Here is a 25,763-nt window from a genome sequence, read left to right as displayed (position 1 = left end):
AATTTGAAACTGTGTCTAACTTAGAATTTCTTTTCCAGTTCTGGTTGCAGCTCCTAACTGTTGGAACAGCATCTTTTTCTTAAAATGCGTTGAGAGGACAATAAGGGTGAACAGTACTGTGGACTTGATGAGGGTGCCCCTGGATCTGGCTATGTGCAAGTAAGTGGACTACTTCTCGTATCACTCTGAGTGGGTTTCTCTTGTGAAACACGTACTATGTGTCTAACAGAGCTCAAATGTCTATGTACAGGACAAATTGCTCCCTGTTTAATATGATCATTAGCGTTGATTGTAAATTAAATATCTGGTTCCAAAAATTCAGGTTAATTATTAAAGCTATGGCTTATGTGGCACTCCTTTACTTAACATCTTCAACTTTTGTAGTCCTGTCTTCCTCAGTTGTGTGTAATATTACAGTATATTGATAATTTTTACTTATGGACCGTCTGACAGCAACTGAATAAAACACAATAGCTAGGAACAATGGGTATGACACACATATGGTACAAAGGCTCAATCAATAAATAAATCACAAATACAAAACAAACACCAAATTTCCAGAATACAAGAGAACTCACAAGCTGAAAACTTACAAACACGCTCAACATACACACACAATGACAACACCACACAGAAAAGAACCAGATGGTGCACCATGACCTACATACATAAACTAACACACAGAGTTGCAAACATCCTAAAGAGACAGGGCTTCAAAATAGCATATAAGCCTGGGAAAACCCTCCAATCACACCTAAGCCAGCCAGCTACCAAGAGGGACAAATTACAACAATCAGGAATATATAAACATCAAAGTTGTGATGCAGTATACATATGCATGACATGCAGGAATTTTGAAAAATGATACAAAGAACATATCAGATGTTGGAAGTATGAAACACACCATTCCGAATTTGCAGAGCATTTAAAACACCATAACCATCATCCTACAAACATGGAACAAGAAATTAAAATAATGAGAATAACCAACCATAACAAACATCTTATACAAACGCAAGAAAACTTCCATAGCAGAAAACAAACATATGATAAATGAACAAACACACATCAGCACAGGCTCCCTACTACACTTAATAAAGGAAGTGATAACATAAAACAACAGAGGGACCCCAGAAAAAAATACCACACCAAAATACACACACACACACACACACACACACACACACACACACACACACACAAATGCATTCACGAACAGATCACAGATACTTCAATAATTACAGTCGAAAGTTTGGCAATAACATTCGATCTTTGGCAAAAACATTTGACAGTCGGCAAAAGAAACCAAAACATTACATTGAAACAAGCGTTCAGTTCATAGTGCTGTGGAGTGTGGAAAAAAAAACGCAAATTGGCATTCATAAGAAGAAGAGCACCAAAAATGCAACAGGAGCGTAATATGTAAGAAATTGTCCACGCAGCCTGTAAGTACAGTTCAAAACATTACTACTTAATAGGAAATACCAACCACCAGAACTGTTTATAACCTATAGGCGCAGTGACAAAAATGTAAATTAAATAGCTAACATATGTACATATTCCAGGCCACTGATGATGCATTGCAGAAAATAAAGGCCAAACGCAGATGGCACTAAAATTGTGTTTTATTCAGTTGCTGTCAGACGATTCATAAGTAAAAATTATCATTATACCATAATAACTCCTTTACTTAATTTTTAACGCCCAGGGATTCCCAATTTGCATCACGATGTTGTCTGGCAAAATGCTAAAAATTCTACATGAGTATATAAAATTTTCTAGACAGAGATACATCTTTATTTACAGTTTTTCCTAAATTAACTGTTGTTAATGTGTACAAATACTATTTTGGAGAAAACGTATTGGTACATAAGAGCAAGAATTCCAGGGTCTATAAAGAATCATATGCAAAATTTTCGATTAACAACTTTACACAATATTGATACAACGCAGTTTTATAGAGTACTATTTTTTTGACATAAGTAGTTTTGCCAAGGAAATAATAATACAAGACAGTATTGAGTAAAAGTAAGTAAAATGCATGAGAAATGCCATTTGCAGGACAACAGGCCGAGAATATTTCGAAGTGAAAAGCAGCAGATTTAAGATTTTTGGTTAACTTATCCGTTTGTTTAATATCTGGATGGCTGGAAATTTCGCTCGTGGAGTTTCATTTAATATGTGTTCTATGACCTTAATTTCTGCTCCTTGCAAATAGTTTTTATTTGTCTAGTATTGCATAGTTTTTCTGAGACTGTAAGACGGAGACTTAAGCTGTTTGCTGTGAATTAGTTGCAAGCATTTCCATTACTGTCCTGGTTGTGTAAGTTATGAATCAGTTTCAGCTCTTTATGTAAAATGTGCAGCAACATAAACTGTAATGTGATGGTGTACTTCACAGCTATATAACAGAAGGAAAAAGGATAATTGTCTCCTCAGACACAGTAAGTTATCCTTTAAAATAGAGAACAGTAGTTGCCTTAAGATGTTCCCAAAGGCTCTATTCTTGCTTCTATTCTCTTTCTGCTTTATGTCAATGATTTGTAACACCCCACACGTCACTTATCTGGTTTTGGTGTGTGTTCACCCCAGGTAATTGAATAAAAGATCAACAGAGAGTGCAAAACTGCCGCAATGTCGGATAACGCAAAGAAAGTAATAATGTCCTGTGACTCCTGACTGAACTGCGGTGGCAGTGTTGACATTAATTGGTTCAGAATTGATCCCTTTTAATTAAAAATGGGTGCACATTCATGTTATATTCAGCTATTGAACATACATGCAAATGTTGAACATAAAATTAATTAAGAAAGTGACTTGGGATTTCAACTACTTGATTGAAAACGGATGCAGTCGATTAGCACAGATTTATTTTAACTCACGACCTTCGATAATCACATTACATGACTCTCCTAACAGGCAGTGGTAATAAATTGCGTTTGCGTGGAGTAAAGCGCGATAAATCAAAAGTAATTTCCATCGACTGACCCAGGCATAATGCGAAGTGCGATAAGAATTCTACAATACACGGCCCATGAAACCCTCGTGGAAACTTTGCCGACGTGTTCCAGCAAATTAATCAATGGCCGGAGGGGGCGCAATATCACCGAATGCAGCGTGGCGTGGCGTCGTCGTTGTGTGGACGTCGGCCGACCTCGTGGTGCTGCAAGGCTGCGCTCGTCTATTCACTCCTAGCTATCTTGCTCAGTACATAACTGAACCAAAACTTCCTATCTCCGAGCTCAATCGCTCCGTTTGCTAAGTCCTACACTGCAGAGATGCTCACTCTTTCTCAGGCAAGCTGAGTAAAGAACGCCACGTCCGCACTCTAGGCAAACTGGGAATGGAAGACCTCTACGGGGACTTCTCCCAGTCCGCTCTTCGCCTCGGTTTCCCCTCCAGCAAAATCACTTACGCCAATTGCAGCGCAAGTCGCGTTAATTATGCGTCGCTTCCCAGTGCCGACCAATGCCTGCTCTGGGAAGTGAACAAATTCCCACAAAATTTCCCTTCCTCTCAACTTCTGCTATTTAGCTCCTACCAGGCCACCCATCGAGGTTATCGTCTGCACAAACACCAATTTTTCCAGAATTCTGACTCCCAGGAGAGCACTTCAAATTCCTTGGTCCTACGTTCCCATCAGAGGCCGGCGTATTTCATTCTGTCACTCTTCACTTGATTTACTTCAGACTCTCTGGACCGTGAATTCAGCGTGAAGTTGCTGTAGTCACGAACATGCATATTTTGACCTCTGTTGACCGCTCCACCGTAGCTTTGCGCGGCTTTCTCGCATGTTTCCCTGGAAACGGGACGACAGACATTTATCAACAGGCGTACAAGTTCTCCGTCTGCTTCCCGGTACAATAGCATGGGGTCAACCACCCACTCACTGTCACTCATCTTAAGGCAGCTGGAGGCCGCGCCCCGTTACCGCTTTCTCAGAGCTTGAGCCGCCCTAAGCTGCCTATTGTCGCTTCCCTTCGCCGTTCCCCAGCCGGCCATGGTCAACTCTGAATACTTCCCTGGGATAAACTAACCTCCAGTAAATCGACACGTTTCCACAAAGTTTTCATGTCTTGTGGATTACTTTAAAACCATCACCCGACATTAATTATTCCAATATGTCCATACTATCCCCTCTACAAGATGCATTGTGCCTTGTCAGTCATTTTGTTCAGCCCTACTTTTCGCTCAACGTCAGTTAGGTGATCTTTAATGACTTCATGTGAGGGACATAGTTCTTGCCATCTTACAGATTTGAACATTAACATCAATTCTGTTTGTACATAGTCCCTCTTTATTAACTGAAAATTGCCAGGCAGAAAAATAACCCTGCTTGCCTCTTCTATAAATTTGGTTGATTAGAAATATGGTTACAGGTAATTAGGTTGACCCCAAAATTCACAGAAATGCAAGCTGTTCAGGACCCATCAATTAAAAGTCCAGTTAATTAAAATGTCACAAGAATGACATACCAGATGGGAAATCTATCAAATATCTAGGACTAAATCAGGACTTTAATTAGTCTTCGTCTACAAATGACATAAAATAAATCTATGAGTCTGTTGGCATTACCGCTAGTCAACCCATCCTGATCACATTTTATATTGTTTAAAAATATGTACCTTAACGCCTTTCTGCCACAGCCACACAAATGAGAAGTAATATTTCTATCAGAAATACAGTAATACATTATTTAGAACAAAGCGAACACATACCACACTTAAAAATACACTGTATCTTCTCAGTTAATCTGTGCACTTCTGCCATGACTAGTGCTGTTCAGTGAGGCAGCCTAACTTACGTGACAATCTGTGGCCGTTAGGGGGCGTCAAAAGCAATTGGACATGTCTATGAAAATTCAAATTAACATCTACAAATTCAGCATACACTCATTTAAAAAATTATCTATAAATATAATGAATTGAACATGTAGACCTTATATAAAAATAGCATACAGTCATTTCGTGAAAGGAATCTGTAAAAATAAAATGCACAATAATATTTTTAAACAGTGTGATGTATGGCTTTACTGTCAGAGTTTAATACGACTGTATCCCTGCTGTAAGTTATGTGAAGCTGTACTGGAACCTTTGATTAGACTGAGGATATAAAAAGTAGTGACGTGGGCATCAACACGTTAACACAGAACGAGCTGTCGACTTAGGTATCGTCACCATCTCGCGGCTCTTGTGTCTACTTGTGCTGAAACTGCAAAACGTGGTCATACCTGCCACGGCCTGCCACCAATGCTCACACGTCTGCTTCGCAGCACTGCTACGTAAACAAGTCTTAGACGATGTCAAGGAACCAGTTTAAAGAAAACTAATTTTGGTCGTTAAGCGCTGTGGTTCTCTTATGCTCTGAACGAAGACTTCAATTTCCTCTAATACTTGTAGGATGTATCCTCTAGGAGCCTTCGTAATATTTCAAAATTACCTTGTATATGATCTATTTTTACGTATGTCGGTCTTCATATGATTACCGATAGCACTACTCTACCTATAACATGAGAGCTCCCCAAATCTAACGGTGAAGTATCTTCCCGTTTGGACAACACAATTTATTATCCTCCCAGCAGTTTATTTTATAAACACCAGAATCCACGAATTTATTACGTTTCTCGCCGATTCTATGCCGTAGTCTTACTCCAAAGGTTCTTTTGATGTTAAAGCCCATGTTCACTTTAGCTTTTTTTAAACCTATGCGCGATTCGTTTGTATTATTCCCCACTGTACTACGCCACTGCTACGTATTTATTACCGCGACCACCCTTTTTACAGTCATTGTTTCCATTTTGCTCTTTCAGCTTGATGAATATTTTTTCACATAATTCACATTTTATCTGTTGGCCCACATGACATGCCTCATTATACTCAGCTGGTTCTCAATGTCGTTGTTTTCATGTGGAAGCTTAAGAAACGTGTGGGTCGCTGATCCAAAGTAGGCCCATTTGTACTATTTGGGTGGCTTGAGTTAATGTTTGTAATTGTATTGGCGTTCGTCGGTTTCCTGAACACCCTAAGCAAAGATCTACCATATTTTTTTTGGTCACAGACACATTTAATGAAACTGATGCTATTCTCTTTCTCGAACTCCACAATATACTCAATTTTGTATGCATTGCACTCATTTTATTCGGCTATAATGCAGACGTTATCCCGGTGACTCCTGTAGACCAGTATGACGTCGTCAACATATGTTGTATAACAGATAATTTAGTCAAATATGTGAGGATCTGAATCAAAAAAGCCGTTCTCCACTTCATTAATAAAAATATCAGCCAAAGTTCCTTCTAAACTATTTCCTATGGCTAACCGTTTTTTATGATAAAATATTTTGTCATTAAATGTGAAATAGTTGAAAGACAGATGCAGTTTTAAAGTTTCCATAAGCTCAAGGCACTCACTGCAACTAACCTTTTTCATTACACGTACAAGATTTCACTGATTGGTATGTTTATATATAAGTTTTCTGTATCAAAGGAATCAAGAGTTGCACCTTAAGGAATCTCAGTATCTTTGACCAAGTCGGCGAATTCGTAATTACTTTTCATATTAAATGGTCTTTCAAAAGTATGAAACGAATTCTCTTATTACATCTCCCCTGAATTTTATAATTAAGACATGACATATTGTTACTTATTGCTGAATAAGAATATTATTTATATATAGTTTATCTTGTGCTCTTAGTTCTGGAATAACTGTATTCATTTTGATCAATATCTTTTTATATCTATAGCCACAGAACAAGAAATTACTCCTGGAAACTTTCTGTTTGATGTCGTAAAATTTGATGACTACATTTTCTTACACGTCTATGACATTATCATTGAAACATTTCGTTGGTTAATCGTACATAGACATCATTGTACATAAGTATGGTGAAATTGCTCTTATCTGCCTGTTTCATTGAACATCTGTGTTGTTCCCAATTAATATTTGATTCTTTTTACTGAATCTGACCCTTTTATGTCTTCTTGTTGACACCTATAAAACTGAGCCACGTTACATGCGCTGTTGACTTCTGGGATAGCAGTCTTCATTAGTTTGAAATCTATTTGAGCAGTTATTTTAACCTGAAACCCTTTGTTTTTCAATCAATTTTCTGCTTTTGTCGTGGCAATGTCGGTAAGGTTTACTACCCTTCAACAAACTGATGTGAAACAGTTTGTCTAGCTTTGTTAGTCTTTCCAAAACGTGTCCACAATGTAATCTTTTTTTGTTGCTACATGCTTATTTTGTAGACGTTAACTTGAATTTTAGTTGACAAGTATAATTGCTCTGAACGCCATCCAAAGACAGCAGATTATTATACAAGGTAGGGGGCCTCACTAAGCTGCTCTATTCATGGTAAAAGTGTACAGATGAATTGACGAGGTGCAGGGTCTTGAGGTCCTAAATGTCCTATGTCTTCGTTTTGTTCTATGCAAAGTGTAGCGATCAAGACGGATAATTATTTGACTGATTTAAACTGCAATGTGTGTTGTGAATCCTGTCAACAAAATTAGGTAACTTTGCATTTGAAGTGCAAATATTATCCAGTACCACACATACGAACACAGATAAAATTCTACATTACTGTAATTTCAGACCAGTCATAAGGTATGGCACTGCCTTTAGGAGAAAGCTAGTAATTTCTTTCTTTCTTTCCTTCCCTGACGCCATAGTCCCGCAGCGATCGCAAGATCGGTGTGGTTACAACGGATTTGGCAGTGTTAGGGGTGGCCGCCGCCCTGTGCCCACCAGAACGTAATCAGTTTACCACAACCGTATGCTACTAGTGTAATCCATGGAATAGTGCGAATGTGTTTCGAATGTCTGCGACGCGTGTAACTGAGGTGGAACATGAATGCCAGCCCGGTATTCACCCAGCAGGAAGTGGAAAACCGCCTAAAAACTACATTCAGGCTGGCCGGCATACCGGCCCTCGTCGTTAAACCGCCAGACGGATTCGATGCGGGGACGGTGGGCCTACCCGAGTCCAGGAAGCAGCTGGTTAGCGCTGTCGGCTAACAGGCAGGTTAGGAGAAAGCTAGTAATATATCAGATTATTGAATCTCCAGAAGAACAATAGACGTCAGTGATCATTGTACAGGGTGTATACAGGCTTAATTTCCATGTTAGAGCTCATTTTAGTTTCGTCAGTATGTACTGTACTTCCTCGATTCACCGCTAGTTGACTCAATTGAAGGAAGGTAATGTTAACTTCGGTGCTTGTGTTGACATGCGACTCATTGCTCTACAGTACTAGCATCAAGTACATCAGTACGTAGCATCAACAGGTCATTGTTAATCACGAACGTGGTTTTGCAATTAGTGCAATGTTTACAAATGCGGAGCTGGCAGATGCCCATGCACATTTGATATATGGATCAGCACGGGGCAATAGCCGTGGTGCGGTACGTTTGTATCGAGACAGATTTCCAGAACGAAGGTGTCCCGACAGGAAGACGTTCGAAGCAATTGATCGGCGTCGTAGGGAGCACGGAATACTTCAGCCAATGACTCGCGAATGGGGAACACCTAGAACGACGAGGATACCTGCAATGGACGAGGCAATTCTTCGTGCAGTTGACGATAACCCTAATGTCAGCGTTAGAGAAGTTGCTGCTGTACAAGGTAACGTTGACCACGTCACTGTAACTGTATGGAGAGTGCTACGGGAGAACCAGTTGTTTCCGTACCATGTGCAGCGTGTGCAGGCACTATCAGCAGCTGATCGGCCTCCACTGGTACACTTCTGCGAATGGTTCATCCAACAATGTGTCAATCCTCATTTCAGTGCAAATGTTCTCTTTACGGATGAGGCTTCATTCCAACGTGATCAAATTGTAAATTTTCAGTCAACATGTGTGGGATGACGAGAATCCGCACGCAATTGTGCAATCACGTCAACACAGATTTTCTGTGAACGTTTGGGCAGGCATTGTTGGTGATGTCTTGATTGGGCCCCATGTTCTTCCGCCTACGCTCAATGGAGCACGTTATCATGATTTCATACGGGATACTCTACCTGTGCTGTTAGAACATGTGCCTTTACAAGTACGACACAACATGTGGTTCATGCACGATGGTGCTCTTGCACATTTCAGTCGAAGTGTTCGTATGCTTCTCAACAACAGATTCGGTGACCCTCTTGACTTTCATTTATGGGGGCATTTGAAAGCCCTTGTCTACGCAACCCCGGTACCAAATGTAGAGACTCTTCGTGCTCGTATTGTGAACGGCTGTGATACGATACGCCATTCTCCAGGGCTGCATCAGCGCATCAGAGGTTCCATGCGACGGAGGGTGGATGCATGTATCCTCGCTAACGGAGGACATTTTGAACATTTCCTGTAACAAAGTGTTTGAAGTCACGCTGGTACGTTCTGTTGCTGTGTGTTTCCATTCCATGATTAATGTGATTTGAAGAGAAGTAATAAAATGAGCTCTAACATGGAAATTAAGCGTTTCCGGACACATGTCCACGTAACATATTTTCTTTCTATGTGTGTGAGGAATGTTTGCTGAAAGTTTGGCCGTACCTTTTTGTAACCCCCTGTATATCGGATTACTGAAGCTCCAGAAAAACAAGAGACGTCAGTGATCATTATAGTGCTTTCAATGTGAAAGCCCTTTCCATAAAATAAATGAATGTCATCATTTTGCAACGATACGTAGCTTGGTATTTGAAATTGGATTAATATTTTTGACCTGTTTTACAGCCAGATAGCGGTTGCAGCTTCTGCCTGCAACGTGAAGGCGACTCGGCCATCAGAACTGTGCGAAGCGCCGCAGGGAGCCATAAGCGAGGCCATCCACTCGTTCTTCACGGGAACCAAGTGCGGCGTCCCGTGCGTCTCTTCAGCCACGATGGTGCTGCCGCACGCTGTTTCTGTGGCTTGTTTCACCTGCTGCCTGTGTGTGATCTCGGCAATGCTGTTTCACCTGTAGCTCAGATGAGCAACGCATTTACTTGAACTCTGCTGCAGGTAACCGCGGTCTTACAGGGAGCAGAGGCGAGGATGGAAAGCTACCGCTCTCGTATATTCCTCCTGCAATATCCAATCTATCTATCTATCTATATCCGAATCCCGCTCCAGCTACTGCCGGGTCTGGGTGTTGACGAGTCCTCTCCGTCTGGCTCGGTCCTCCCACCACTTTTCTTCCTCCACTTGGTGCCAGGTCACACTTCTCCTTTCTGCAGATATTCTCCCTCCCATTTTCCACCGTGTTCTTGGGCGTCCTCTAGGTCTTTTCCCATCCATCTTTAGTTCTTCCATAATTTTGGGGAGTCTCTGCCCATGCATCCTCTTAACATGCCCATACCATCTTAATCTCTTTCCTTCAATTTCTTCTCTCATACTTTCTTGTTTAAGGTCCTTTCTAATCTCTACATTCCTTACTCTGTCCATCCTTGTATTTCCCTTAACTGCTCTGAGAAATTTCATTTCCCCTGCTTGCAGTCTGCTCCAGTCCCTTTCTGTCATTGTCCATGTTTCTCCACCATAGGTGACAATAGGGATGTAATAATTCTTATACATAAGGAGTTTTGCTCTTTATGAAACTTCATTATGCCAAATCAGGTGTTTTATTGTTTGGTAGAAATTGCCTCCCTTCTGTAACCTCCTATTAATTTCGTTAGTTATTCTTCCATCCCTAGATATTTCACTCCCTAAATAAGTGAAACTTTCTACCACTTTGAGGGGTTCTCCATTCAAGGTAATATTTCCGTTGATCCCTTTCTCTCTTCCAAATACCATTACTTCACTCTTATCTTCATTTATTTTTAATCCATACCTTTCCATTATTTCCTTCCACGCATCAACCTGTAACTGTTCATCTACCTCTTTATCACCCCATATTACCACATCATCTGCAAAAATCATCTTTTTGTCTTTTTCTTTTACTGTATCTTTAACTGCCCTATTCATTCCCTCCATCACAACATTAAAAAGTGCAGGAGATAGAATACTTCCGTGCTTAAGTCCTTGTCTTATTTCGAAGTATAACCCCAATGGTGTTCTAATTCTACAATTGTGTCCTCTGTACATTGTCTTTTTAACGTTAATGTAACCATCTTCTATATTTACCTGGAATATTATGTAAAAAAAAGACGGTATCTAAAAACAAGTCTTCTCTGGTAGGCATAAGTTTTCACTGGACATGTGTTCAATATTCTGCTCATCTGAAAAAAGTGTTAATTGTGTCAGTGTAACAGTTCCAGTGAGTAAATGTTGCAATGCCTTTGGCAGATGATATAACTTTACAACTCAGCTGTATTTACACAAATAGCTACTACAAAATATTTTAGTTCTGTTAATTAATGTGTGTCTAAAAGAAATGTAACTACTTTTGTAATATTTTATACAGTAAATAAACTTACTTATCACTACGAACTGCGGTACTTTACTAAGTCAAAACCTTCAGACTTATTTTATTCACTGCTGTATATAATCCTGTCTGATACTGCCTCTCTATCATGCACATCTGAACATTGACCAAAACATTTATTTCTCTATTAATTATCTATCTGCGCAACGGCCTTGCCGCAGTGGATGCACCGGATCCCGTCAGATCACCGAAGTTAAGCGCTGTCGGGCATGGCCGGCATTTGGATGGGTGACCATCCGGGCCGCCGTGTGCTGTTGCCATTTCTCGGGGTGCACTCAGCCTCGTGATGCCAATTGAGGAGCTACTCGACCGAATATAGCGGCTCCGGTCAAAGACAACCATCATAACGACCGGGAGAGCGGTGTGCTGACCACACGCCGCTCCTATCCGCATACTCAGCTGAGGATGATACGGCGGTCGGATGGCCCCGATGGGCCACTTGTGGCCTGAAGACGGAGAGCTATATATATATATATATATTAATTACCTATCTCTCTATTTCTCTATTAATCTCACTAGTAACTTAAGAATTTTACATCGAAAAAACTAGGGCCACAGTTGAAGCATCCTGGAGGAGATCGAAATTATGAGACCCAGTAGTCGTTTTGCACACCAAACCCCGAGTGCGCAAACGGAGATGAAACACTGAAGCACTGTAGCATTTTGGCAAACTTAGACTCCCTAAGTAAGTTGAGTAATGCTCTGTACTTTCTTTACCTAGTCCCCTTTTGTTCCTCCTCGGTCAATCCATTTCGTACCCCTCCCCCCCCCTCCCTCCCCCCTCTCTCTCCTCACCTCACTTTGTTGCCTCCTATGTAGCCGACAATTATCTTAGGTTTCCCACGTCTTCCTTCCAAGTATGTTTTAAAATTATTAAAATTTTCTCGAGTTTTATCTACACTTAATATGTGTCAAAATTCACTACAGTCTTGGATCCTTTTAACTGTCAAAGTGAAGAACTTTTTGAAACATTTGTACGGAACAATAATTTTTAGAATTTTAATGTTCTTAAATTTTTAAAGTTTTAAGGTTTATTTAGTTTAGTTTCCGTAATATGTCCATATGATGTTAATGTCTTACACTCTAGCTTCAGCATAACATATGGGCTATATTAACGAAAATATGTGAACTGTCACTATCATATTGTTATTCTGAACATCGTTTTTTTTTTCAAAAAAAGCTTTTGTACTTTTTATCCCAATATTCCTTGTTCTCATTCACCATTCGTGTATCCCCGAAAAGACCACTAATCATTCGCTCGAGACCGCGTGTGATCGGCGCATGCGCGAGGCGTCCGCAGGCCAGCTGTTTACTTTCTTGCCGTCAGTATGACAGAGCGAGCGGCTGCATCCCCTTGTAGGCGGCTCCATACAAATCAGAAAAGCGGTAAGTGCGCTTTTCAAGCTCTACTTTTCCGCCAGTAGCTATTTACCTGACGATTTTGACCAGGTAGAACATCCCTCCATTTTGTGCCAACCACTTCTTGATTTTTCAATCTCGCCCAAAATTACATCTACATACATACTCAGGAATCCACAATACGGTGCGTGGCGGAGGGTACCTCGTACCACAACTAGCATCTTCTCTCCCTGTTCCACTCCCAAACAGAACGAGGGAAAAATGACTGCCTATATGCCTCTGTACGAGCTCTAATCTCGCTTATCTTATCGTTGTGGTCTTTCCGCGAAATGTAAGTTGGCGGCAGTAAAATTGTACTGCAGTCAGCGTCAAATGCTGGTTCTCTAAATTTCCTCAGTAGCGAATCACGAAAAGAATGCCTCCTTGTCTCCCAACCGAGTTCCTGAAGCATTTCCGTAACACTCGCGTGATGATCAAACCTACCAGTAACAAATCTAGCAGCCCGCCTCTGAATTGCTTCTATGTCCTCCCCCAATCCGACCTGATAGGGATCCCAAACGCTCGAGCAGTACTCAAGAATAGGTCGTGTTAGTGTTTTATAAGCGGTCTCCTTTACAGATGAACCACATCTTCCCAAAATTCTACCAATGAACCGGAGACGACTATCCGCCTTCCCCACAACTGCCATTACATGCTTGTCCCACTTTATATCGCTCTGCAATGTTACGCCCAAATATTTAATTGACGTGACTGTGTCAAGCGCTACACTACTAATGGAGTATTCACACATTACAGGGTTCTTGTTCCTATTCATCTGCATTAATTTACATTTATCTATATTTAGAGTTAGCTCCATTCTTTAGACCCATCACAAATCTTGTCCAAGTCATCTCGTATCCTCCCACAGTCACTCAACGACGACACCTTCCCGTACACCACAGCATCATCAGCAAACAGCCGCACATTGCTATCCTCCCTACCCAAAAGATCATTTATGTAGATAGAAAACAACAGCGGACCTACCACACTTCCCTGGGGCACTCCCGATGATACCCTCACCTCGGATGAACAAGATACCATGTGAAAAAAAGGGCGAATGGCGTTTCGCAGGAGCGATGCTTTCTAAAGCCGTGCTGTTGCATGGACAGCAACTTCTCTGTCTCAAGGAAATTCATTATATTCGAACTGAGAATATGTTCGAGAATCCTGCAACAAACCGATGTTAAGGATATTGGTCTGTAATTTTGAGGATCCGTTCTTCTACCCTTACTACTTTTCATTCCTTTTCTCCTTACTAGTGGATCACCATGATACGATCTGTGTAGGACCCATCCACTCTTTGGATTACGGCTGTTTTCTTCTACGACACGCCGTCTTTTAGCCGTGTTTTGTTCTGACGAACAACGAATGTTGCGTAAAAAGTTAGCGAGTTTTTTCGCTCCAATGTTTTAGTCATGTAAGTACCAACATTTTGATAGCCTCATGTAAGAATTTTTACTATTTAAAAAGAAATTTGGTATCTTAAAATAATATAATAAAATAATTTACAGTATATCTCAGGGTTGTTATTCCTTCTCGTTTTGTTCTTATACAAAAGTTCGCCTGAAGATGTGGCCTTTGGTGCCGCGAAACCAGTAATGGTTCAATAATAAAGGACCAAATATAGCTGAAGCGATTATTAATATCCAATATGGCTTTATTAATTTATGAATAGTTTGTGTGTAGTTATGAAATAATGACCATTGAAAACGTCACATAGATGATAAGTGTAGTATTATAGACAGAAGTTTGATATTCATTTGTTGTGTATGAAGATATAGTACATATAATTTAAGTCAAAAGAAAAGGCAGAAAGACGCACCACGAACGGGACAGAAATCGGTGGATGTTTTTTCTTCTTCCGTATCCGGATGCAACAATTATATCTTTCCTTCCCAGTAATTAGCAACGTAGGTTGCTTTGTCATTGACTTTCAAAATACCATCTTTAGTGCATGTTATAGACATATCTGGGCAAATCAATAGGTGGTCCAAGTCCTGTGTTGCTCCGCATTCACACCTATCGCTATCACTGTAGCCCCATTTAAACAGGTTTGATTTGCACCCAGTTACTCCAGTGCGCAGCCGGTTTAATGACCTCCAAGTTGTAAAAGGCAGTTGAAATCCTGCAGATCCCTCCTCAAGTAGTTCCGTTGTGGAGTGTGCCAGCATTTCTTCCCAAAGAGACAGCCGCCTTGCGACGGGCTTGGTGGCGAGCTCTTCCGTAGTTTCAATGAAACTCCTGCGGGATTTCAGCAGGACACGTTGTTTTCGGTGCATATGCATCGGGTGTCTAGGATCATTCTCTTGTTTTGATCTTTCGATCTCGGTGGCCACTTTTCTGCGGATAGTGGTTAGTGCTATGCCTACGATGGGATAAATTTTGTCTTTGCGAGTTGGTTTGAGGCATCCTGTGGCAATACGTACAGTTTCGTTTACGGCGACGTCAATTTGCTTAGTGTGGGCAGAGTTCCTCCAAACTGGCGCCGCGTATTCCGCTGCTGAGATACTCAGCACCAGACCCGTGGTGCGCGAAACCTGTGGTTGAGCTCCCCACGATGAACCGGTTAGCTTCCGCAGTATGTCGTTCCTGGCACAGACCTTTTTTTAGTGTTCTGACATAGCTGCTTAAAAGTAAGCGCTCTGTCCAATGTTACTCCCAGGTATTTTGGGCTGTTTCTATGCTTCAGCTCTTCCCCTTGCCACATGACTCTGAGTTTCCGTTTGGCTTGTTTGTTCCTAAGATGGAAGGCGGATACTTGAGATTTACTAGGGTTTGGTTTGAGATTATTGCCTTCGTAATAGGTAGCAAATGGTGCAAGGTGTTCGAGATTCTGAAAAAAGTAGGGGTGAGCTATAGGGAGAGACGGGTCATGTACAATATGTACAACAACCAGAGGGAATAATAAGAGTGGACGATCAAGAACGAAGTGCTCGTATTAAGAAGGGTGTAAGACAAGGCTGTAGCCTTTCGCCCCTACTCTTCAATCTGTACATCGAGGAAGCAAAGGAAAGGTTCACGAGTGGAATTAAATACAAGGTGAAAGGATATCAATTATACGATTCGCTGATGACATTGCTATCCTGAGTGAACGTGAAGGAGAACTAAATGATCTGCTGAACGGAATGAACAGTCTAATGAGTACACAGTATGGTTTGAGAGTAAATCGGAGAAAGACAAAGGTAAAGAGAAGTAGTAGAAATGAGAACAGCGAGAAACTTAACATCAGGATTGATGATCACGAAGTCAACGAAGTTAAGGAATTCTGCTACCTAGGCAGTAAAATAACCAATGACGGACGGAGCAAGGAGGACATCAAAAGCAGACTCGCTACGGCAAAAAAGGCATTTCTGGCCAAGAGAAGTCTACTAATATCAAATACCGGCCTTAATTTGAGGAAGAAATTTGTGAGGATGTACGTCTGGAGTACAGCATTGTATGGTAGTGAAACATGGACTGTGGGAAAACCGGAACAGAAGAGAATCGAAGCATTTGAGATGTGGTGCTATAGACGAATGTCGAAAATTAGGTGGACTGATAAGGTAAGGAATGAGGAGGTTCTACGCAGAATCGGAGAGGAAAGGAATATGTGGAAAACACTGATAAGGAGAAGGGACAGGATAATAGGACATCTGCTAAGACATGAGGGAATGACTTCCATGGTACTAGAGGGAGCTGTAGAGGGCAAAAACTGTAGAGGAAGACAGAGATTGGAATACGTCAAGCAAATAATTGAGGACGTAGGTTGCAAGTGCTACTCTGAGATGAAGAGGTTAGCACAGGAAAGGAATTCGTGGCGGGCCGCATCAAACCAATCAGTAGACTGATGACAAAAAAAAAAAAAAAAAAAAAAAAATTGGTAGCAAGTTCTGTTAAGGCTGCTGTGAGATTCTCCTCCACTTGTTCAAAAGTTTTTTCCTGTGTGGCCACTGCTGCATCTTCGGCATATATGAACATTCGTGTCTGGTGGCTGATGGGAAGGTCATTTGTATAGATGTTAAATAATATTGGAGCCAAGACACTACCCTGTGCAAGTCCATTTTTCTGTGTCCTCCATCGGCTGTTTTCAGATTGTAAGGTTACACAGTAGCGTCTGTTCTGTAGCATGCATTGCACGAACATAGAAAGGGTGTAGTCCTTAGTGACATTATCCACTTTCTGGGTAAGCAACTTAACTGTGTCATATGCGGCACTGAGATCCAGGAACTCGATCCTAATTACTTCTCCTGATAGCCGTCTTCGATGTACTGTGTGAGATTAAGGATTTGGCCACAGCATGATTTTCCTGGTCGAAATCCAGATTGTTCGTTAATGAGGGCTTTGTCCATATAATCAGCTATGCGTTTGAGGATCATTAGGTCTAGCACTTTAAATAGATGACAAAGCAGTGAGACAGACCGGAAATTTTTAGCTTCAGCTGGGTCTTTCCCTGGTTTTAGTAACGCAACAACCCGAGCTTTCCTCCACAGTTTAGGAATTTGCATAGTTATAATATAGTTATTCCTTAGCTCTACGATCCATGCTTGTACTGTCGGTCCAAAATATTTCATTTGCTCGTATCTCAAATCGTCCAGGCCAGCTGCCTTATTGTTTTTCAAATCGTTGATGACGTCTTGTAGCTCTTGAATGAAGAACGGGTGAGCTAGGAAGCTAATCTCCTCGTTCAATCTCCTTTTGATTTTGCCATTCCTGATCTTCCTTTTAGTTTTTCCGTTCATGAGCAGTTGGTGAGCTATCTGATCAGGTGTAACTTCACTGTAATTTGGTTTTGGTTCTGTTGGGTCGTCGCTGAGACTTTTGAGCAGTTTCCATGCCTTCCTACTGCTGTGCTTCACGTCCGTCTCTTGTAAGAGGTTGCACCACTTTTCCTTTCTCGCTTCGGAGATACCAGACATCAGTACCTCACCTGTCTGGATCGTTTCCTCTGAGAAGGGGTCCTTATTGTAAAGTTCTTCATACTTTCCAGAGCTTGCTTGCTGCTACCATCGAGTCCAGCAATGTATTGAGTGCGGCACCCGCTAGGTATGCGCCGTCGAGAGATTTTCTTGACGAGGTCTATAAAAGTTTCATATGATTTTGGATGTGATGTGCATGTACAGACAAACAAATGATTGGAATTTCAGATGTGTTGGAAGATTTATTCAAGAGGAGTTTCATCAATTGAGCAAGTCAGGCGCTGATCCACCTCCGCCCTTTTTGCAAGCTGTTATCCGGCATGAGGTCGATTGACGGAGTTGTTGGATGTCTTCCTGGGGGATTCCGCGCCAAATCCTGTCGAACTGGCGGATTAGATCGTCAAAATGAGGAGCTGGCAGGAGGACTCTGCCCATAATGCTGCAAACATTCTATTGTGGAGAATCCGGCGGGCTGGCAAACACGAAGTCAAGCAGGAAAAACTCTACATCTACATACATACTCAGCAAGCCACCTGACGGTGTGTGGCGGAGGGTACCTTGATCTGATTTTATCCTCATGGTCTCTTCGCGAGATATACGTAGGAGGGAGCAATATACTGCTTGACTCCTCGGTAAAGGTATGTTCTCGAAACTTCAACAAAAGCTCGTACCGAGCTACTGAGCGTCTCTCCTGCAGAGTCTTCCACTGGAGTTTATCTATCATCTCCGTAACGCTTCCGCGATTACTAAATGTTCCTGTAACGAAGCGCGCTGCTCTCCGTTGGATCTTCTCTATCTCTTCTATCAACCCTATCTGGTACGGATCCCACACTGCTGAGCAGTTTCAAGCAGTGGCCGAACAAGCGTACTGTAACCTACTTCCTTTGTTTTCGGATTGCATTTCCTTAGGATTCTTCCAATGACTCTCAGTCTGGCATCTGCTTTACCGACGATCAACTTTATATGATCATTCCATTTTAAATCACTCCTAACGCGTACTCCCAGATAATTTATGGAATTAACTGCTTCCAGTTGCTGACCTGCTATATTGTAGCTAAATGATAAGGCATCTTTCCTTCTATGTATTCGCAGCACATTACACTTGTCTACATTGTGATTCAATTGCCATTCCCTGCACCATGCGTCAATTCGCTGCAGATCCTCCTGCATTTCAGTACAATTTTCCATTGTTACAAACTCTCTATATACCACAGCATCATCCGCAAAAAGCCTCAGTGAACTTCCGATGTCATCCACAAGGTCATTTATGTATATTGTGAATAGCAACGGTCCTACGACACTCCCCTGAGGCACACCTGAAATCACTCTTACTTCGGAAGACTTCTCTTCATTGAGAATGACATGCTGCGTTCTGTTATCTAGGAACTCTTCAATCCAATCAAACAATTGGTCTGATAGGCCATATGCTCTCACTTTGTTCATTAAACGACTGTGGGGAACAGTATCGAACGCCTTGCGGAAGTCAAGAAACACGGCATCTACCTGGGAACCCGTGTCTATGGCCCTCTCAGTCTCTTGGACGAATAGCGCTAGCTGGGTTTCACACTATCGTCATTTCCGGAACCCATGCTGACTCCTACAGAATAGATTTCTAGTCTCCAGAAAAGTCATTATACTCGAACATAATACGTGTTCCAAAATTCTACAACTGATCGACGTTATAGATATAGGTCTATAGTTCTGCACATCTGTTCGACGTTCCTTCTTGAAAACGGGGATGACCTGTGCCCTTTTCCAATCCTTTGGAACGCTACGCTCTTCTAGAGACCTACGGTACATCGCTGCAAGAAGGGGGGCAAGTTCCTTCACGTACTCTGTGTAAAATCGAACTGGTATCCCATCAGGTCCAGCGGCCTTTCCTGTTTTGAGAAATTTTGATTGTTTCTCTATCCCTCTGTCGTGTATTTCGATATCTACCATTTTGTCATATGTGCGACAATCTAGAGAAGGAACTACTGTGCAGTCTTCCTCTGTGAAACAGCTTTGGAAAAAGACATTTAGTATTTCAGCCTTTAGTCTGTCATCCTCTGTTTCAGTACCATTTTGGTCACAGAGTGTCTGGACATTCTGTTTTGATTCACCTACCGCTTTGACATAAGACCAAAATTTCTTAGGATTTTCTGCCAAGTCACATAGATTTACTTTCGAATTCATTGAACGCCTCTCGCATAGCCCTCCTCACACTACATTTCGCTTCGCGTAATTTTTGTTTGTCTGCAAGGCTTTGGCTATGTTTATGTTTGCTGTGAAGTTCCCTTTGCTTCCTCAGCAGTTTCCTAACTCGGTTGTTGTACCACGGTGGCTCTTTTCCATCTCTTACGATCTTGCTTGGCACATACTCATATAACGCATATTGTACGATGGTTTTGAACTTTGTCCGCTGATCCTCAACAATACCTGTACTTGAGACAAAACTTTTGTGTTGAGCCGTCAGGTACTCTGAAATCTGCTTTTTGTCACTTTTGCTAAACAGAAAAATAGTCCTACCTTTTTTAATATTTCTATTTACGGCTGAAATCATCGATGCAGTAACCGCTTTATGATCGCTGATTCCCTGTTGTGCGTTAACTGTTTGAAATAGTTCGGGTCTGTTTGTCACCAGAGGGTCTGATATACTGGCGTGTTTGGCGGGCATTATCTTCCTGAAATGTAAACTAAGGACGGCTTGCCATGAAGGGGAACAAAACTGGGCGTAGACTATCATGGACGTACTGCTGTGCTGTAAGGGTGTCTCGGGTGACAATCCAACGGTCTTCCTACGACCAAAAATTGGCACCGCGCACCATCACTTCTGGCTATCGGCCAGTATGGCCTGCGACGGTCAGGTCGGTATTCGACTGCTGTGCGGAATGTCCCAGAGACACCTTGACTGGTCGTCGAGCGTCAGTCCACCTGACAAAATATCTTAAGCACCCAATAGGGAAGGAGGACACGAAATGAAACACTGTAGCCTGGTAGTCATGGAATGCAGCATTCGGTTACGATTGTTGACGTGGCCGTAATCATTTACTATTGGTGCCCTTTTGCAATTGTACATATTTATTTTAAAACGGTAATTCCAGACTCAGCAATAAATAAACATATCACACGTTATTAATAAAGGAATAAACAACTGTGTAGTTAATAGTGCTTTCAGTGCTTTACAGTTTACCAAATGAGCAGAAAACACAGCCACGGCAAATAATGTTTTAAAAACAAGTCAATGTGATCCCAAACTAGAATTTCAAGGCAAGTAACCACGGTTACGGCTGAAGCCCTTTAGCGCCAATAACGGCAATTATAAAAAAAACTTAACAAAGATACTGCAAAACAGAAATGCAACAGCAATTTAAAAAGACAGGCAACTGATCACCAAACGGGTGAGACAAAATGATGGTTAACTTGGTAGCACAATCAAACCTGCTGTAACGCCAAGAATGGCAATTATATAAAATTTTACAAACATAGAACAAAACAGCAAATACAATGATAAAACACGAGTGCCAATCACAGACAGTGCACCAGGAATCGACCTCTGAGTAGGTCTGGCAAAAAATACTTTCGCGAGTGATGAGATAGGCAGCCAAGAGTTGCATTCACTTCACAAGATGGTAACTCAGACTAATAATGATAATCTCGCTGAAGGTACCTGACGTCTGATAAACAAAATGCAACGATGGAACAAGACGCCAAAGCCGGAACCGGCGGTCTAGACTCTGGCCGCACGATACTGTGCTTAGAGCGCCCGGAACGAGAAAGGAATCACTGCCACTAGAGCAGTAGAATCGGCAACTGGCCGGCCTACAATCAAGAAAGCTGTCAAAACTATACGCCTCACAGGACAGCAGCGACAAGGCGAGGAAACGTACACTGCCGTTACCTACACTAACTGCAGGGCAGGTAACATGGGCATTAGCGGCCACGAGGAAGGAAAAAATACCGCTGGTTGAACTTAACAAATAGTAACAAACTGAATGCAATAAACAGTAATTAGAAGTCGAGGAAAGCTAATCAGATCCGCCTTCCCCAAGGACTCCACTCGCTGCTCTTCGCGTCGGCAACACTACGAGCAGCGACACGAACCGAAGTCACTGGAGAATCGCGAGATCTCACAATGGTGCAGGTTTCTCTACTTGGACTGAAATGCACTCATAGCTTGAAGGATCCTTACGACGAGGTCATGCGCCCTCGTAACCACAGGCCTTCGATCCGGCAGTCCATGTGCGCTGCCAGCAGCCCGCATCTCGTGGTCGTGCGGTAGCGTTCTCGCTTCCCACGCCCGGGTTCCCGGGTTCGATTCCCGGCGGGGTCAGGGATTTTCTCTGCCTCGTGATGGCTGGGTGTTGTGTGCTGTCCTTAGGTTAGTTAGGTTTAAGTAGTTCTAAGTTCTAGGGGACTTATGACCACAGCAGTTGAGTCCCATAGTGCTCAGAGCCATTTGAACCATTTTTTTGCGCCGCCAGCGGTCCCGACGTGTTCTCGCACTGCGTGGACCTGCCTCCTGCTGAGTCCCCAACCGAACTCCCACCCACTCAGATGTTTAGGACGGGTGGTAGGGACAGAGCATCGAGTGACATTATACTGAGTGCACTATCCGAAAATTACCTCGAGCAATTAAACAGAGAACCGACTCGTGGAGATAACATCTTGGACCTACCGATAACAAACAGACCTGAACTTTTCGACTCTGTAAGCGCAGTACAGGGAATCAGTGATCATAAGGCCGTTGCAGCATCCCTGAATATCGAAGTAAATAGGAATATAAAAAAATGGGGGAAGGTTTATCTGTTTAGCAAGAGTAATAGAAGGCAGATTTCAGACTACCTAACAGATAAAAATAAAAATTTCTGTTCCGACACTGACAATGTTGAGTGTTTATGGAAAAAGTTCAAAGCAATCGTAAAATGCGTTTTAGACAGGTACGTGCCGAGTAATACTGTGAGGGACGGGAAAAACCCGCCGTGGTTCAACAACAAAGTTAGGAAACTGCTGCGAAAGCAAAGACAGCTTCACTGCAAGTTTAAACGCAGCCAAAATCTCTCAGACAAACAGAAGCTAAACGATGTCAAAGTAAGCGTAGTAAAATTTTATATACCGACTTGACAGAAAATCCTAGGAAGTTCTGGTCCTACGTTAAATCAGTAAGTGGCTCGAAACCGCATATCCAGACACTCCGGGATGATGATGACATTGAAACAGAGGATGACAAGCGTAAAGCTGATATACTAAACACCTTTTTCCAAAGCTGTTTCACAGAGGAAGTCTGCACTGCAGTTCCTTCTCTAAATCCTCGCACAAACGAAAATATAGCTGACATCGAAATAAGTGTCCAACGAATAGAAAAGCAACTTAAATCACTCAACAGAGGAAAGTCCACTGGACCTGTCGGGATACCAGTTCGATTCTACACAGAGTACGCGAAAGAACTTGCGCCACTTCAAACAGCCGTGTACCGCAAGTCTCTAGAGGAACGGAAGGTTCCAAATGATTGGAAAAGAGCACAGATAGTCCCAGTCTTCAAGAAGGGTCGTCGAGCATATGCGCAAAACTATAGACCTATATCTCTGACGTCGATCTGTCGTAGAATTTTAGAACATGTTTGTTGCTCGCGTATCATGTCAGTCCTCGAAAGCCAGAATTTACTCTGTAGGAATCAACATGGATTCCGGAAACAGCGATCGCGTGAGACCCAACTCGCTTTATTTGTTCATGAGACCCAGAAAATATTAGATACAGGCTCCCAGGTAGATGCCATTTTCCTTGACTTCCGGAAGGGGTTCGATACAGTTCCGCACTGTCGCCTGATAAACAAAGTAAGAGCCTACGGAATATCAGACCAGCTGTGTGGCTAGATTGAAGAGTTTTTAGCAAACAGAACACAGCATATTTTTCTCAATGGAGAGACGTCTACAGACGTTAAAGTAACCTCTGCCGTGCCACAGGGGTGTTATGGGACCATTGCTTTTTATAATATATAGAAATGACCTAGTAGATAGTGTCGGAAGTTGCATGCGGCTTTTCGTGGATGATGCTGTAGTATACAGAGAAGTTGCAGCATTAGAAAATTGCAGCGAAATGCAGGAAGATCTGCAGCGGATAGGCACTTGGTGCAGGGAGTGGCAACTGACCCTTAACATAAACAAATGTAATGTATTGCGAATACATAGAAAGAAGGATCCTTTATTGTATGATTATATGATAGCGGAACAAACACTGGTAGCAGTTACTTCTGTAAAATATCTGGGAGTATGCGTTCGGAACGATTTGATTTGGAATGATCATATAAAATTAATTGTTGGTAAGGCGGGTACCAGGTTGAGATTCAATGGGACAGTTCTTAGAAAATGTAGTCCATCAACAAAGGAGGTGGCTTACAAATCACTCGTTCGACCTATACTTGAGTATTGCTCATCAGTGTGGGATCAGTGCCAGGTCGGGTCGACAGAGGAGATAGAGAAGATCCAAAGAAGAGCGGCGCATTTCGTCACAGGGTTATTTGGTAAGCGTGATAGCGTTACGGAGATGTTTATCAAATTCAAGTGCCAGACTCTGCAAGAGAGGCGTTTTGCATCGCGGTGTAACTTACTGTCCAAGTTTCGAGAGGGTGCGTTTCTGGATGAGGTATCGAATATATTGCTTCCCCCTACTTATACCTCCCGAGGAGATCACGAATGTAAAGTTAGAGAGATTCGAGCGCGCACGGAGGCTTTCCGGCAGTCGTTTTTCCCGCGAACCATATGCAACTGGAACAGGAAAAGGAGGTAATAACTGTGGCACGTAAAGTGCCCTCCGTCACACACCTTTGGGTGGCTTGCGGGGTATAAATGTAGATGTAGATGTAGAAGAACAACGACGTCACCCCAAATATAGGCTACAGTTATTACATATCGATAACCGCCGCTACTGCCACTAGTGGACAGGCAACGCTTGCAAAACCAAGTGGCGCCAGTCGAAACGAAGGCAAACAACCGCAACCGTGTCAACTAAACTATACGGTCTGGCCTCCAACAGAGGACGGAAACCTACAAACAGCCCACGCGAGCCGCAGTACGGCTCAATCACGGGTTGCGAGGCTAAATTTTGCAAACAACTTGGCAGCATGAGTCCACATAACAGTGCAACATTACACACCCACTCTTCTATATGGATGCATTGATTCGTGTGGAAATCGTGTCATGATTTGTAAAACCCAGATCTGGCAATCACACTCTCTACGGGAGTACCTGAAGCAGACTGTTCTTAGAGGCTTGTGTCATGTTTGGATAATCATTATTCTGGCGGAAAATGGGACTAAGTTTCTGTAATATGAGGTGTAACATATGAGGACGGAGCGTGCGCGTGGCGTGCCAATGTGCTGTCAGATTGCCCCCAGTCGGCACCACCTACTGTCATGCCTGACAACTTCACCCCATGACATCATCCGTCCGCCGCTCGTGGTCTCGCGGTAGCGTTCTCGCTTCCCGAGCACGGGGTCCCGGGTTCGATTCCCGGCGGGGTCAGGGATTTTCACCTGCCTCGAGATGACTGGGTGTTTGCGTTGTCCTCATCATTTCATCATCATCCAGGAAAGTAGCGAAATTGGACTGAGCAAAGGTTGGGAAATGGTACGGGCGCTGATAACCACGCCGTTGAGCGCCCCACAAACCAAACATCATCATCATCACCCCATGACATCATGGATAACACCTTTGCGCCTGCCGAAAAAACTGAAAGAATGTGACCTCTGACCAAGGCGCCTCGGGGATAGTCGTCTGGAGTAGAGCGGGACTGGGATTCATTGTTGAACACGCCACGCTGTTCACCAACGGTCAACGCTTCCCTGTATGTGGTGTTAATGACAGCCTGCGCGAGGGATAGTGATTCCCCAGTCTGGCTGCGATAGTCCCTGAATAATATAGCAGGGAGTTCATTGCTTCATTTCAAATGGAAAGTGCAAATGTGGTCAGATCTGCTCATGCACATACGGCGATCATTCATTGTGTGGTCAGACGTGGATCAGTACAAAGAAAAACCAGTCCAAAGTTGCAAATTTTACTTTTTTATTCACTCTTGGATGACTGGAAACTTGAAGGTGAGTATGCCGGCCCTCGCG

At 42.6% G+C, this 25,763-nt stretch overlaps 1 protein-coding gene and 1 pseudogene across 1 annotated transcript in view; both read left to right on the top strand.

The window, feature by feature from the left end:
* Window positions 1–11,365, top strand: part of LOC126106418 (uncharacterized) — a 61,959-nt gene extending 50,594 nt beyond the window's left edge. Inside the window, exons 4-5 of the mRNA XM_049912694.1 lie at window positions 39–159; window positions 9,710–11,365. Coding sequence (XP_049768651.1) covers window positions 39–159; window positions 9,710–9,938 — 350 coding nt within the window. The 3' untranslated portion in view covers window positions 9,939–11,365. The remainder of the gene's footprint in view (window positions 1–38; window positions 160–9,709) is intronic.
* Window positions 11,366–11,520: 155 nt separating this feature from the next.
* On the top strand, window positions 11,521–11,638 carry LOC126107050 (5S ribosomal RNA; annotated as a pseudogene).
* The last annotated feature ends 14,125 nt before the right edge of the window (window positions 11,639–25,763 follow it).

Source organism: Schistocerca cancellata, chromosome 10, assembly GCF_023864275.1.
Source record: "Schistocerca cancellata isolate TAMUIC-IGC-003103 chromosome 10, iqSchCanc2.1, whole genome shotgun sequence".
NCBI classification, from domain to species: Eukaryota; Metazoa; Arthropoda; class Insecta; order Orthoptera; family Acrididae; genus Schistocerca; species Schistocerca cancellata.
Note: the sequence above shows the minus strand (reverse complement) of the source record. Positions and strands in the feature narration are given on the sequence as shown.